Source organism: Ambystoma mexicanum, chromosome 8 (assembly GCF_040938575.1).
Source record: "Ambystoma mexicanum isolate Mex_15411 chromosome 8, UKY_AmexF1_1, whole genome shotgun sequence".
In the NCBI taxonomy this organism is placed as follows: Eukaryota; Metazoa; Chordata; class Amphibia; order Caudata; family Ambystomatidae; genus Ambystoma; species Ambystoma mexicanum.
The window spans coordinates 331,088,222-331,105,392 of record NC_090929.1 but is presented as its reverse complement, the minus strand read 5'-3'; the positions used below and the strand labels follow the sequence as shown (position 1 = coordinate 331,105,392).

Below are 17,171 nucleotides of genomic sequence, written 5' to 3'. Positions count from 1 at the left end.
TTACTAGGTTGGTCTGGAATAAAAATAGAGAGTGGACTCATAAGACCATGACAGACATCCACATGGAGGGATCCAGAGGGGCAGCATGTTTGTATTGACAGTTAATGTACATGGTTCCTCTAACAGGGAGTACACGTTAATATAGCTTGAGGTTCTGCACCGTCTGCTAAACAATAAGAAATTTGTTAAAATGTGACTCGATTGAAGCTCCTTTTCCCACCTCGTCTTTCCTTCCCAGCCTCCTACACTGGTCTTGTATTTCAGAACTCATAGTAGGGCTGGCAGAGCCTTGACATCACATGATTCATCCTATTGCCTGCTGGATCCTCTCTGCAAATAGACCAATCTAACTAGCTAGTCACTTCCACACATGCAGTTCCTCCACACATGTAGTGTACTCTTTCCTCCACTGTGTAGTGATCCTGGGCTCACCTCCTCTCTACGTGAGGGATGTGCTACCCCAGCCTTTTACAGTTTACCTCATCCCTTTAATCTTCTCCTTGTCTCTCACAGCCTTTTATGCAGGTCAGGGAACTGCTGGAGGCGTCCACTACTCACGAGCCCCGCAACACAAAGATCGATCTAGACACTGACGATGGCGATGATATAGGTAAGTCCAAATGGAGGCGGGGTGGCACTTGTATTAAAAGATAGAATTGAGGAAAAAGTGGGAAGTGGCAAATGTTGCGATTGGCTGCATGCAGGAACGGGCTGGACAACAAATAGTCTACTGGCAGCCAAATAAAAGCAGCCCACATTCACGAATCACAATTTATGAATTGTTACAACAAACGTTCGGAGTTGTATCTGGGGTGGAATCTTTTGTGAATGTTTTTGCCAAATGGTGCATTATAAAGTGCAGTGATCTTGTAACATTGTTTAACTCTACCACCTGCAGCATGCACTAAGTAATTAAAATGGCCCAGAAAAGTGGCCAATGTTGACCTATTGCCCTGTGGGACATTCTAAGTCTGGCTGTACGAAAGGGGAAAGTTATTAAGGAGACCGACTTTGGGCAACGTAGATAACAGGCCTGCCAGTGAGGACACACTGATTTGGTGTTTGGTTGCCAGCTTTTGTGGTGAATGGTTGAGTGAATGAGAGAGAGAGAGACCGCGTTATCGAATGAGTGACTAGGTGAGTAGGGGATTTTGTATAGCACATTATGCAACAGTGTATTTGGACTATATGATAGAGAAATTAAAAATAAACCCTGAGGTCAAGGTACTGCAAAATAGTTATAATCCAAGGGTAGATAGCAGAAGCTTAAAACGACTGAGAGGCATTTCTGGAAACCTCTGGATCAGTTTGCCTAAGACATTTAAAAACAGTGTTCAAACATGGCAGACCATTCAAGGAGTTGTGTATCCTGTTTCTCTGAAGCGTGTGTTTTTAACGATGTTGGCATATATTGTCCAAATACTTCTCTGTTCAAATCAGGACCGATGACAATTCTGCAAAGAACAGACAGGGGCTGCAAAGCTTTGAATTATCCAGAACCACTGGCAATGTTTTTTGGCAGGAGACGAATCCTGGTTTGCATATGGTGTTTACCCTTCTGTATTGGTACACCAGACTGAAATAAAAGATGCCTTGTGTGGCTGTATAGAGCTATTTACCAGTGGTTATGCTTGGATTGAATATTTTCTATCATCACTCATCAGTGTTGAAAACCCTGCTAAGGATTTGTAGATGGTGGTTACCAAAACAGGACACTCATGGTTTACTCAAAGTTGGGTCTCTGAATAATGTGCATCATTACACACCTTTCGAGGTGCTCAGGCACCTACTAGCTTACTAGATTATTATTGCTTGCAGAAAGCTGTGTGTCATCTTCGCAGCCTCACTCTGCTGCTGGACAGTGTGGTGTCTAGTGGAGGACAAGCAACTCCAACTTTTTTTAATTTATCGTCATATGGTTTAAATTAAACCTTAACATTTATCACCACACATAATATTATACATACAAACAACAATTATAAAATCCCATTACTATTCATTCAAATTACAGTAAGATTAAACCAATTTCATAATATTAAGAAATCTACAAAGTGCAATTAGCAGGGTTAAAGTGCAATATTCCATATGTAATCTATACCAAAGAAATTCCCACAGATCAATTGATCAATTTGCATTTTTTTTTACAGATTTAGAAAAGCATTCCATTCAGAAGGGATGAGTTCCTGTACATCCCACTAATGTATGGTACTAAATGGCTACGTCATTTCCACAGTCTAGACAATTAGTATTTTCCGTCTCAGCTCTTTTCCATAAATACAAGTTATTCACTGTCAATAATAGATTAAAGCAAAATCGCATCATAATGTGGGCAAACTTCCATGACAGGAATTTCATAAAATAATTTGCAAGAGAACCTTGAAGACGTGTACCACTGGTTAGCATATTATATCTTTCATAGCCATTTACTTTCCCTATTGTGTTGACCCAGTCTTGCTTCCATATTTTCAACTTACATTGCACTGTGTCATTATGAGATTCATCCATATTGAAACCCATTGTAGATCACACATTTCGTCTATGGGATAGGCTACATTAGCACTATGTAGATTATATAATTCATATAGCGATTCCACAGCAGATTGTTTAAATGTATCTACTTGCTTTACCTTTTCCACAATATTTTTGCATTAAGAGATATTAGACTTGGCTCATATATAATACAAGCTATTGGGGTAGATTAAGGTAATCCCAGCACACTTCTCCATAAAATACCCTCGTAGATATCAACTTTAAAATCTCATAGCGGATGATAAATATCCAGGCCATAACAGAGTGGGGACGATTTTAGCCTCGTAAAGTGTAATCACTGGAGATAATGTCAATTTACAATATCTATTTTAAAAATGTTTTAATTGCAGTAACAAGTGCATAACCTTACTATGAAAGAAATTATCAATTTTTTCTTCATTGTCGTATATATTTAGAAGCCTAGATACCTCAATTCTGCGGTTTCACTCAAGGTTCCCTTATTCAGTCTACAATTGAATTGTCCTGCTCTTTTCTCTGTTTTAAATACTAGAATTTTAGATGTTAGACCGTTAATAGTTCATTCATTTTTGCTTAACATTCAAATGATCGAAGCAATCGATTAATTCCCACTCTTGATGTATCAAAAACTAAAATTTCATCAGCAGATGTTAACCAATAAACTCTATGTGTATAACGAGAAATACAAAGAGAATTTAGACGAAAATCACCTAAATCAGCCAAATAAATATATATTGAATAAAAAGGGTGCTATACCGCACCCTTGTTTAAGACCGTTTTTAAGACCATTTTTCTTGAGTGGTGTTACCTATTTAGCGGAGTCTAACCCTCACTGAGCTATTGGTATATTAAGTAGATGAGATGGTATATCCCATCCTTGAAGGTTTTTCCAAAGTAAGTTACGGTTAACCTTATCAAAAGCTAAGGAAAGGTCAATACAAACTGCACACATTGCAGAATACTTCCTTTGCCACGCCAATTGTTACAAGTAATCTACTGTTATCCCTGTTATAATTGTACAAATATTTTGCCAAAATCCCACCTGGAATGGTTTCAAGATGCCATTTGGACTTGCCCAACCTTTTAATTCTCTAAGCACTAGTGATACAAAGATTTTCGATTCTGCATTTAGCAGTGCGAATGGCCTATAATTGACAAGTTCTAGTTTATTTCCTTTTTTAAAAACTGGTACTACATTTGCCATTAACCAGGATTTAGGCTTTAATAATTTCTTTAAACCGACAATAAAGAACATTAGACCAATATACCAGTTCAGCCTTAAGGACTGTGTTACTCAATCCATTGGGACAGGAGCTCTAGAGCGGCTACCTTTCTTAATTAGCTATTCAATACCTTCTTGCGTAAATTCCACATTCCAATTCCTTATAAAGATTTCGAAACAGTCAGTTGTTTATGTACCTGGAAATAACTGCTCAAAGTATTCAACCCAAACAGGTTCTAAAATAGGATTTTCCTGTACTAGTTGTGGAAACTTGCAGTCCGAATTGGCTAATTTCCAATAGCTAGTATCTGACTTAGAGTCAATACATCAGAGCATGCTTCCCTTTCCCCTTCCTTCTGGTGGATTAAATGCCTGCTTGATTCAATCGCATTTTTGCACCTTTATCTTTCCAGACGTATTAGTTCCCACTATTATCATACTTTATTTCTTGGATATTCTCATCTTTTTTTTTAGTTGCTGTATTTCTTTCACATATACCCTTCCACGTCGTTTCTCTTTTTCTATGGTAAATGGAGAATACATGAAAGAATGTTCAATATTACCATAGAATGCAGCAGTAACATCATTAGTCTGCCCAATCTGTGATAGTTTACATTTAAAAGTATGCAAACATTTCTCAACAACCTTATCAGACCATACCAGTCGATTCCAACCTTTATTAACAGAAACTTGCTTGATAGCACTCCCATTATCAATTGTTATAGAGTATTGAAATCGAGCATTTAGCATATTATGATCACTCAGTGCCCCCTCACGGATAGACAGCCACTCACATATCTAATATAAACTTTCTGATCTAAAAATAAACTCAATACAAGACCTCTAATCACCTCTATGCCAATTTATCCCACTCAACATTTCCATTCAATGGCATCAAATTCCATTTGAGAAAGAAAGATGCCCTTTCCAATCTTATTAGTGCTCATTAAGCAATTTCCATTCTGCATTCTTTCATAATCATTTAAGTAGTCTACATTAACATCACCTGCTGTGATCAGAAGGCATCTTTATAAATAGTGTACGAATCCAATAAAACCTCTTTAATTTATCCTCAACGGGCATTTAGTGGGAACTACCATACAAGTTTACAGTTAAAATATCTTTTTTCCCAGCCTTTGTTTGTGCCAGAATAATCATTATGCAGGTAGGAAAGCTGAAGAGCACTTTAGCCTTCATTGCCCAGAAAGTACTGGCTCCCACAATAAGAACCCCTCGAGGTCTGCATAATTTTCCTTTGATAGCCTTTTGATGGCATACAAAAAAGCCATTCAGGACTGTCTTATCTCTGAAGGTTTCCTGTAAAATGATCATTTCTGCACACCCGACCCAAAAAAGGGAACTATTGTGATATTTTAGATGATGAAAACCTTGGGTGTTCCAATTCACAATGCTAAATATCTGGTCCATTGACACAGGACTTTCTATTTCAACTATAAGGGCACTCGTAAAACAGGACCAGTCTTCTCTCGATGTTGATACTAACCTCACTTTCCCTGTAAGTACATCATCTCTGGTTCCATTACACTCTAAATTACAAGATAGTAATAGATTTTCCATGACATTCTGTGACCCATCTTCTGATACGCTTCTTCCCTTATCTACTTCCACTTTGTCCTTCTCCTCTCGTAGCTTAATGTGATGAAGAAATTTAGGAGAGACCATATAGCTCTATTTGCAATCCTTTTAACTTTTAGTTTGCTTTTCTTGCCAAACAGCTCTTTTATTTTTCTTCTTACAGTGAGATTTGGGACTGTTATTCGGAAGGAGGCCCGTTCGTTTTCTTTGCATAATTTTGATCTCATTCTCATACATTCCTACAAAAATTCTTCAACTGGAGGACTATTGAAAAACAGGTCTTGCGCCTCAAGTTCAAGCATTAGAGATAAATCTTCTTGATTCGTGGCCACAGTTTCTGCCAAATTACCAGTACCTGTTAAGTCGATAGGTAGCTGCAAGTGATCACATATGCTCTGCGCTTCAGTATGCACTTTTTTCAGCACATATCTGGAGTACTGCCAAATCAATCTTTTTGATTTCCACCAAATGCAGGGTATAACTTTTTACTTCCTCCCAGGCCAAGATAACATTGTTCTTAATATACGCCATCGAAAGGGATTTTACTTTTATATCATCAAACTCACATTTTTTCCAATTTTTTGAGCTTAGAACCCTTTGGGTAACACACATGCAGTGGATGGGATGCAGAATAACTCTGACAGCAAATAATCAAACCAACTCAGGAAGTTGGCAAAGTTTTCTGTTTTAATATCAATTATCTAAAACAGGGAATTACAACGGACATCAACGGACATTCGCACAAGTTCCCTCGGCGCATATCTTGTAAAAACACATTTATATAAAAGAAATGTTTCATATGTGATGTCATACTATGTGGGAAATAAGAAAACCTACACAGGGTTGTGATAGGCTCAAGGGGAACATCTAAGTATACTTTCTATAAGGGGTGGGATTGTGATCGGATATCTACTGTCAGGTGGACAAGCTATGCCTACATCTAAAAACATGTAATCTTCAACATTATTAATTACAGGATAGAACATTGGCTCTCAAACTATTAGGCCCTTCATTATATGGCCCTCTACAATTAGGCATGCTTGTGCCATGTCTGGAACATTCAGTTCACTTAGCAGCATATACGTTCATACCCAGGTGCCAGGAGGTGGACTTGACTTCACCTGCCCACCCATTTAGCCCTTCATCTCTCATCACTCAAGCCGTCTGCCAAGCAGATTGTCTTTGAACTTGGCCTTGCAAAGTATCCTTGTCTGTCGGAATATATGGGAGTGTGAGCACGCACAATCGCAGTTCTGGAACTCAATGCTCAACTCTATTTTCATCCTTGGCTCACGTGACAGGAGATCACGATTTGGACCATTTTGCAGCATTTATATGTCTTACATGAATAAAACTTGGCACGCTTGTTGTTCTTTCTTTGCACCTGACCAGGGGATGATTCAGCTTCTCAGGTTCACTGCCTTCAAGAATAGATAACCAGCCTTGGCTTGCTTCTGCTTTGGTACCAGGCCAGACAGCATTGCCACTCATGTCCATGATCTCAGATAATTCTTGCTGCGCCACAGCTCTATGCATATTTGCGCCATGTCTATTCAATCTATTCATGGCGGAGTTTCAGCAGGCAATGGAAGGAGCTGGCTTGGTGTCGCCTAAATTGGGAGGAGAAAAATAAATTGGCTGGCATATGCAGATGATCGGGCACTCATAGATTGCACTCCAGTAGGACTCCAACGTCTACTGACAAGAACAGTGAATATGTAAAAATTAATGGACTCGTAATCAACCAGAAAAAGTGCCAGGTGATCCAGCTATCTCACCCACAGGCAACCAGAACAAAAGATAACTGGCATGTGGACAATATTAAGATCACTCCGCAAAGGGAAATAATATCTCTAGGATTCCAGGTATCAGACAAAACATCTTCTGAAGACAGTGTCAATCGAATGATGCATACAAGTGGTCAAATGATTTACCAAATGAAGAAGATCTTTGGTAAATACTGCAGGTTTACAATAAAGCCCCTATGGCTTTCTATGTCGGGAAAGTAGTGCCCAAGATAATATATGGGTCGGAGGTCAATCCAATATGTCTAACTATTCTATGGGTAAAAATAGAGGGCTATATATGGAAAAGGGTATTGAACCTGCCAGAGGGAACACCAATGCCATCAATTCAATATGAATTTGGATTGCTGTCATTGGAATACTGGGTCCAATGGAAACTTCACTGCCTAGCGGAAAAAATTAAATATCCCACCACAAATACACTCTTTGAAAATCTAGCTAAAGAATTGGAGACAAATAGTTCACCATTTCTTACTGCAACCATTAATAGAGTTGATGCCATCTTGAAACAATGTAGTAAGGATCGGAGGCAGATGCATGAAAATCCAGTTGCAATTAAGAAACAACTGAAGGAAATGGACTGGATTAGGAGAATTGCCACAGTCAGAAATTATAAAAACCCATAACATATTTACGAGGATTGATAAGCCTTTAGGATGGTTGCCAGCATACTTGAACCAATTCCCTTGTCCTAGAATACGGAGTCAATTTCTACGATTCTGTTTAAATCTCCTGCCTACGGGGAACATTTTGGCCAATCGAACCACAGGCGCTTCTGGAAATCTAGGTCTATGTTGTTATTGTAGAACGACAAAAGAGAGTCTGCGTCATTTGATGGTAGAATGTGTAATGTCAAAAGACATGAGAACTCGCTTTTTGAGTAGATTTCTTTTACTAAGCAATATAGATCTGGCACAAGTAGTCTGGGATAGGTTGAGCGGAGGTAATGCCGTTTGTTTGACTGCGGAGGTGATCAGAATGTTGGATGAGCTTGGCCTTACCAGAAAGTATTGAAAATGTATAAGTAAATGCTGAGAGGAAACCTATGAATCTCGGATAATAATGAAATAATCTTCCGTCTGTGTGGAGTATTTTGATTAATTCATGAATAGAATGGGACTTAATTTGGTTTATGATTATTGGAATTACATTTATTTTACTGTATTGTAAATAAGTGATGTATGTATGATTGTATTCCTATAGAAATATGAATGATTGATGGTATTATTTAAAATAGATACATTTTTGTTAATTATCTTAAGGACTATATATGTATTGTTGATGTGTAAAAGTTCTAATCTTGAACATAAACACAATAAAAAAAATGTAAAAAATATGCTCCACAAAATGAATCCGGATATTGACCTCATTTCCAATTTCTGAACAACAACTGACATTAAGGCATAGTTCTAAAGCTTCAATATGTTTCTAAAGTTTGTTTTTCAAAATTCCTGAGATTCTCAGCAAGTCTTTGCACTCTTGTTAAAATATCTATGAGGAGTTTTGGTTCGAATCACAGTTCAAGATACAAAATCTGTATCATTCAATAGTAGTCACTTTATCGTCCTTCTTCTTCGTCATCGATTGAGTCTGCACACGCTGAAATGATCTTTCTTGTCTTGCTTCTGGATCGGCAACGGTGTAAGGGAAGGTCTCACCTCTGTAGGCTTTCACGTCGCCCAGGTGAAGCCAAGCTCGTCTTCCTTGGACCTTCACAGCTGAAGGGGTTATATTTTCAACACAAAAGGGGCCATGAAAACGTGTTTCATGCCACTCACGGGTAAAGTTCCTTATCAGGATCAGATCACCAACATATAACTTGGGTGCTGATAGAAATTCAGTTGTGCTGGTTGTTGCATTGCCTTCATCTGTGTTCTTCGACAAACCCCTGTGACGCTTGATTTGTTCTGAAAGGAGAGAGATGCTGGAGGTCATACATGTCAAATAATCATGTAGTTCACCTGAAGTATTAGCTACACTATGGGCATCACTTCTACTCCTAGACAGAGGTGTAAGAGGCGTTCTCATTCACTGTCCTGTCACTAGCTCGTGAGGGGTGAGGTTAGGCAATAGAGCCACCCCTTCTTCAAAGTCAATTTTATCTTGGCAATCCTTTCTTTATGGAGGCTGTTGAGTCGCTCACATATCCGGTTTGCTTGCGGGTGATAAGCAGAACAAAACTTGTATTCAATAAAAGTCCTATTTGTTCAAACACCTCATTAACAAAATGTGGCCCAATATCGGATCTCAGCACTTCACACACACCCCATCTTGGGAAGACTTCACGTACTAAAAACTTGGCAGTGCAAGTGGAATCAGGGAGTGTACACTGAGCTGCCTCCATCCACCTAGAAAAGGGACACACCACCACTAATAGATACCTGTATCCATTACAAACTTGCAGCATATCAACATAGTCAATATGTCAATGCTGAAACTGACCATTCGGTCGAGGTAGTCCCCCTCTAATTGTTCTCATTGTATGCCCAGCAGTACACTTTTGACACACGATGCAGTTTAACATAAAGAGTGCAACGTGTTCCAACAGATTCGGAATGAACCAGTCTTCTGCAATCGTTGCAGCAAGACTCTGCCTATTTGCATGCGTGGGGTAATGCGGCTTCTCAAGCGCCACCTTTAATAATGCTACTGGCATCACCAGCTTTCCAGTGCTGTCTTCTCACCAAAATGCTTCAGTGGGGGATAAAGAATACCCACTTTGTTTTGATAATTCCTGCTCATCCTGTGGTGCACTCCCTTGAATCTCCATTAATTGGGTTATCAACAATGTATTAAACCCTTTTGCACTATCATGGCTATAAAAATATCAGGGGAATATGCAACCCATTTGGCGTCTACATCTGCAGCTTCATTCCCACAAGAGATCAAATCTGTACGCTTAGTGTGCGCTGTACTTTTAACGACCGCTATGGCTACTGGGAGTTGTAGTGCCTTGATAAGCCTATCCAATAAGGATGCATGCTGCACTGGAGCACCATCCGCAAAGAGGTAACCCCTCCTCTTTCATCATGACAATCATGCATGTACAGTTGACGTCACGTAGGCGGAGTCACTGTACACCGTCACTTCCTACCACAGTGACACCTCCTATTCTGGGTGTCCACACTTGTCTTGCTACTGTGCCTGCAGCACTCGCAGCGCTTGTGTCTGATATACTGGGTGATCTTGGGCGACCCCTTACCTACTTTGTGTGCTATATGGTGGAGGATTATCTGCCCCCCTCTTGAAAATTGACCATTTTGTACGTACCCTTGGCTACCACATATGTGTGCAATGTGCCCCGTCATCCCACTGGTCCAACATACTGTGGGTACCCGTCTGATAAGACCTCCTTGGTTATATCCTCCCTGGGTATTCTGATTCTCATCTTGTGTACTTTGAAACCCACCTTGATTATTTTGAAATCCACCTGCTCTTCCTGTATAGCTCATACCTTTGCCTCGTGCCACGAGCCCATATCCACCTTGATCCATCAAGCACTGATTATTTGCCTCTGATGTACCCATTGCTTCCTGCGTTCCCAATCCGTCTCCGCTTGTCAATGCCGCTCCTTCTATGGTAAATTTTGACAATATTTTCTGAATCAGTTTGGCTTCAATTTTCCTAGCCTCATCTTTCTTCCTATTTTCCTCTTGCAATAGCCGACAGTGATGCACTATCGTCAACTGTATCTCAGCCCACGGTTTGGTTTCCATTCCCACTTGTTTCTTCATTTGTCCCTGTACTGGCTCAGGCAACCCCTGACATAAAATGTGGTAAAATAATGCCACTGTTTTTTCCCACGGCTCGCAAGTTCTGAGTTGCCATTTCTCTTGAATATCCTGAATGTAAGCAAAAGGGTCTTCATCTTCTTTCATTTTACGGGTCATAATTGTACCCATATCTGATGTATCAGGATACTGTACCCTGAGAGCCCTCCAAGCATCTGCTCTGCAATTATTAAACAGTGCTCCGTCATGCGCTATGTTTTGTGCTGTCACACTTGAATACCCTGCTCTCGTCCATATGTCATCAGCTCTTTCCCCAAGAATGCTGCCAGGAGACCTTTTATGTCACCTATGGCCAACGTATTTCCTCTTGTATTTTTTTCTAACTCATATATCCATTTCCCAGAACCCGAAGTCAAACTCGGGAGCTTGCACCTTAAATTATCCTTGTCTATCTGCGGCCATGGAATATTCTGTGGTCTTGCTCCCCCTTTTTCCAATAAGGGAAATTGTGTAAACCCCAACCCACAATCAATTCCCATCGTTAGCCTATCCAGGGCAGGGATGATCGTCCCTGACCATCTCCTTGATGGTAGAGCTCTTAACCTGCTCACATATGGTGGTGATTCTCCCTTTTCACTATACAATCGTCCTCTGGGACGCTCTGGATATGGTATGGGATCTGGCATCCTGTCCTTAGGTTGTTCCAGATCTGACCATCTTACTTATTTATCCATTTGCAGGCATCCTTCAGGAGCACACAGGCTCCCCCCTCCTGCCTCAAGGACAGACTCTCTTTCCTCGTCTGACATGTCTTGTCCCCAACTAATGTGGCTATCATCCCCTTCACCCTATCCAGGTTCAGTCTACTTAAAGACAATGCTCGATGTCCATCACTGAACAGGCTTTCCTCCTCTTTTTGTGATTGAGGCATTAGGGATCAATCATCGTTCCTTGGAGTTCTAAGCTCGCTATTCCGTCTCAGCTGTTGATGGGCTTTATCGATCCTATCTCCGATGCTTTCCACATCAAATCTTTCCTCATCTAACGTGACTGTAGATGCCCCTGGCATTAATTCCTTTATCGGAAGGAACTCCTCTGTTCTATCCCATCGTATTTCTGTGCTTGGCCCTACTGGCTCCCTATGAATGAGACTGATATCAAGACCTTGCTGTCTCCCCCTTGTTCCATTTCTTCATCCAATTCTCTTTGCTTTCTCATCTCTCTTCCATTTCCATCTTCCTCTTGCCTTTGTTCTTCTCTCCTTCTTCCCTTCTTTCCTCTTCTTCCCTTGGTTTCTGTATTCTTTTGTCCCTTCATTTCTGTGCTTTCGGCTCTTCTCTCTTTTTTCTCTTCTATCCCTGTCTATCGCTCTCTGTCTAGTGTCATATTTTCTTTGTTTTTCTGCCTGTTCTTTTTTCTGTTGTTCCTCCTGATATATCTGTTCTTGTCATTACCTGCTCTTCCTTCTCTGTTCATCCTTTCAATCTTTTCTCCCGTTCTTTGTCTCTTCTTTCTTGTTCGTCCTTATCTTCTCTTTGCCTAACTTCCTCAATGCTTTTCCCATCTAATTTGAGCAATATCTGTCCTCCCATCCATTCAGTCTGCACAATTGTTACCTCATCAGCTTTATCTTTCTCTCCTTTCCATCTCTTAATCTCTTTGTCTATTTCCGTCGACAAATTCGACCGCTCACTCTGTTCTTCTCTGTCTCGTATGACTTTATAAATCTCTTCTTTTTCTTATTCTCCTCTGGGATATCATTGCTGCTATAAGCAGGAGGTTTGTGTATTGGATTATTATACCCCATCGCCGCTTACAACTCCTTTAAAGGATACAACCCTATTTCTTCCACACTAGCGTCTTTTACTTCAGGCGAGGTAAGGGGAGCTGAGGGCTCAACACCTGCCTCCGTACGTGGACTAAGCATCCACTCCTCAGGTGGCAGATCTTCCCTCTCTTCCTGGTACATTTTCAAGAGCGCCAGAATAGCTAACCATTTCTCTAATTTCTTCCCTGTGTACGCAGCGTGCAAGTATGTTGTCATGTGTTGCAATACCGCTTTTGACAGTGATCCCCCTTGCGGCCACGGCATGAAGATCTTATCTGCCGTGCCTTTCACCCATTCCACACTATACTGTTGGAGTTTGGGCTTGTGCTTTGACAGTGTCTTGCATAAGTGCATAAGAGGAGCATCTCCCATGATGACAAGTCACAATTGACTGTCAATACTTACCAGACTGTTAAATATACGTTATATTCCATTTAAATCATCACTTGTTCAACACCTTAAAACAACAAATATGACCGTACATCATCAATCGCCGCTCAAGCCTGTAGTTTCTCAATTAGTTATCTCTACCTCTGCATTGGTACCAACCACTTCACTATGGTAGTTACTATAGCTCCTCAATTTTGTTCAATTACTTCACAACTTTTATCACTCTTCGATATTTTTACTCAACAAACAACATACAGACAGACTAGTCAACTTTACACATTAATAAAGACTGATCACCTTTTTCTCGCTCGCCTTTACATATACCCTGTACAGGGTTTGAGACGTCACCCTACGTAAACCTGTTTTACGCGTTATATGTTTCTGCTCTTCCCACGTTGGGATTTGAAATGTCTTCTTCTGAAACTCCCTTAAGCCAGGTCTCTAGGCACTACCTGTTCTTCACACAATATTTCATGTTACTTAAAAATGATCACAATCCCATCCCCTTCATTTGCCATTCCCTTTATGTTACTCACCATTCGTTCGTTAATCGACTCGAGGCCTTCGGTATGGACTCCTCTCTCCAACCCGACCACTTCGCTTTCTATCCGCAGAGTGCCCGTGGAAACTGGGCAGGGATTTCATCAAAGGGGGACCTGCCCACCGTCTTGGTTCTTCTTGCAAGTTTATTTCTATTGGCCCTCTCCACAGGAAACGTTGCGATCTTTCGGCTCATGGATAATCGATTGTCTGAAAATCTAGAGCAGAAATAGTTTGGAGCTTGAACCATCCTCTGATACCACCTGAGCTTAAAGCTATTTGGGTAACACACATGCAGTAGATGGGATGCAGAATAACTCTGACACCAAATAATCAAACCAACTCAGGAACATGGCAAAGTTTACTGTTTTAATATCAATTATCTAAAACAGGGAGTTACAACGGACATGAACGGACATTCGCTCAAGTTCTTTCCGCGATTATCTCGTAAAAACACATTTATATGCAAAAAATGTGTCATACGTGACGTCACACTACACGGGATGATTCAGCTTCTCACGTTCACTGCCTTCAAGAATAGATAACCAGCCTTGGCTTGCTTCAGCTTTGCTACCAGGCCAGACAGCCTCGCCACTCATGTCCACGATCTCAGCTAATTCATGCTGCAACACAGCTCTCGCCCTTTTCTCTTCATGGGTCCGGGCTTACTAAATTCATGACACCGATGTCCAGCTTCTATACAATGGTGGATCCGCCTGCAGTCTACTCAATATGTATAACCAGTTTTGATGATCACTTAGTCTACTTGCGTTACAGCATCTGTACAGTCAGAAGCGGTTTGCATTTTCAGCAGTGCGTCACACACATGCAATCTTCTTCTCGACATATTAAAGTTTACTCGATTCTTAACTTCGTTATCAGGTTCTATATGACCCATACTTTCTCTTCAGCCAGTATTCTTAGTGCGTCACGCCCGTCCCTTGTGACGTCACCAGCTCCTCTTTCACTCTTTCAAATTCCTTCAGGGAGTTCCTCCTTCAGGTTGTCGTCCCTTCTGGGATACATTTGATACAGTTTTCTCAGAGGATATCTTCTCTCAAACACTTGCTGCGGAATCGGCACACATATAGGTGTCAAACATGGCACAATCTCAGGCTTCCAACATATAGGAGGTCGGGGCTGGACTTCCTGGGGAGGCATTTACCTGCTCCTCTACACTTTCAGCAGCTGTGACTTTCTATAGATCTCTTCTTGTACAGATTCTATTTTGTATTTTCTATCTGCTATCTGCAAGGTATGGGCTTTTACTTTGTCTTTCACAAGCTCAATTTCTTTGGCTAGTGAATTTAAGACAAAGTTCAATGCTACCAATAACGACAGATTTGGACTTTGTGCAAAACAATGTACCTCTTCCACGGTGCAATTTAAAATAGAAGAGTTCCTAGTTGCATTTTGATCTTCCTCTTCCGGTGTAGTAAATATAGCTGTTAGGGAATCAGACGTACCTGCCCCCCATTTAATCACTTTGAGCTAATAGCTCCATTGAATCTCAAATTACTTCAGCCGAAGTAAACCCTGCCTCTATATACATTTCAGTTTCACAACCAGGCAGAGGGACACTCATAACTCTACTTTGTTGATTTAACCTAGCTGCCACGAGGTCACCTGTATTACATCCAGATGGAAAAAGAAATGTTCTTTTTCTTTTGTTGGAGGTAGTTGTTAAGTGATTCCTGCTCGACAGGAGCAGGTGCTATTCCATCGAAGTTGTCACAACCTACTAACTCAACTGCCTGTGTATCAGCCTGTGTATCAGCCCCCATGTTATCAAATGGATTGCAGACATTCTCTATCGCAGAGTCCGTTATTTCTTTTTTATTATTTATTGTGAAATACATTCTTAGTTGAATTTTTTCACATTTGCAGTTACAAAACAAAGTTAAAACCAATCATAACAGTTCACATTATTTGACAAGACTTGATAAAAACATGATTTCATGGGGTAAATAGGCACAATCACAGTGGGACTACAGTTACATAAACAGAGCTTTCAAGAAACATAAATCTGCTAGTCCCCATCGATTACTTTCAGACGTCATAATTTGTTGCCATACAAACCTACTTGATACAGTTTTCAAATCAAGAAAAATATTCTCAAAGTGTAAAATACAGTGATCATTTAAAAACTCACATTCCAATAACACAAACAATAGTTTCTAGAGAACATTCAGACTTACAGAACCTACACATTCTTTAGTTACGCTAAACCCCCTCTCATGCCCCAAGACTTCTCTCGTTGGGAGCAGGTTGAGCCGTAAACACAAGAATTGAGATCTCCAATAAGAACATGGAAATTTGAGCATGTAGTTTGGTAAGACGCCCAAAGTTCTGGCATAAAGAAGCACTCTGCAAAATGACTTGAACCCAAAGATTTCTTGAATAGTAAAAATCCAGTCCCAAAATTAGGTGGTTAGGTGGTTGCACTTTTGTTAAAAGTAGGCTGATAAGGACAATAAAGTTGGAGTATAAGGAATGGCTTAAGTGGTGGCAATTTTTTAATAAGGATACCCACTGGCAACATACGATCGGGGCTCTGCGAAATGGAAATTACGCTAAAATATGGCAGATTCTCTCTGCAGCCAAGGGTGAAAGAATGAAGATGATCTTGAACCACATTCAAGAAAAAGAGTGGTTGCACCACCTTAAACACAGAGCAGGGGGGAGACCCACAATTGATTGGGTGGAACCTCAGCCAGGTGGATGGCCTTTGATAATAACTTACTGAGACTATTGAGGGGATTATAACAAGCCTAAAGAGCTCTAGGGCTGCGGGCCCTAATGGTCTGGCTAACAGTCTTAAAGCAAGACCTAGTGGGTTGGGCTAAGATTCCTAAAAATCCTATTTACCAGGGTATGCTTTGATCAGAATGCTCCGGATTCATTGCGCCAGTCTATATTTTTTCCAATCTATAAAAGGAGGATACAGACTATCGCCATATAATTATAGATTACTGTCCCTCTTGGACGTTTAGAGTAAGATTTTTTCCATATTTGTTTTAAGGGAGCTACAGTCCTGGGCAGACGAAAATGGCCGCCTTATTTCACACAAACTGGTTTTCGCCCAGGTAGCTCTACTACCCACAATTTGAGAACCTTGGATATACTAGCCCGAGAGGCCACATTTAAAGGTGGCTCTCCTCTGTACATTATCTTTGTTGATTTCAGTGTGGCCTTTTATGGCGTTAGTCGGCCTAAGCTGTGGGCTAAGATGGAACGGTGGAGCTGCCCGCAGTGGTTACTTGATATTTTGATGAATCTGCACGCCAACACGACATGCCAGGTAAGACTGGATAATAGGGTTATTATGTCCTCCTCATTTCCCCTTTATAGGGGTGTTAAGCAGGGGTGTAGCCTGGCCCCTCTGCTGTACAATTTATACTTGGTGGACCTACCCACACGCTTTAATAATGTGGTGGGATACTTCCCAAGAATTAGAGTGGTGCCAATTCCTGGCCTTTTGTATGCTGACAACTTGGCCATTCTTAAGCATACCTTCAGTGACATAAAAGACCGGTTTGAAACTCCGGTTG

General features: G+C 40.7%; 1 protein-coding gene across 1 annotated transcript in view; it reads left to right on the top strand.

The window, feature by feature from the left end:
* CCDC183 (coiled-coil domain containing 183) overlaps positions 1-17,171 on the top strand; it is an 893,120-nt gene that overhangs the window by 768,036 nt on the left and 107,913 nt on the right. The window contains exon 13 of the mRNA XM_069612154.1: positions 514-610. Within this exon, the coding sequence (XP_069468255.1) occupies positions 514-610 (97 nt within the window). The remainder of the gene's footprint in view (positions 1-513; positions 611-17,171) is intronic.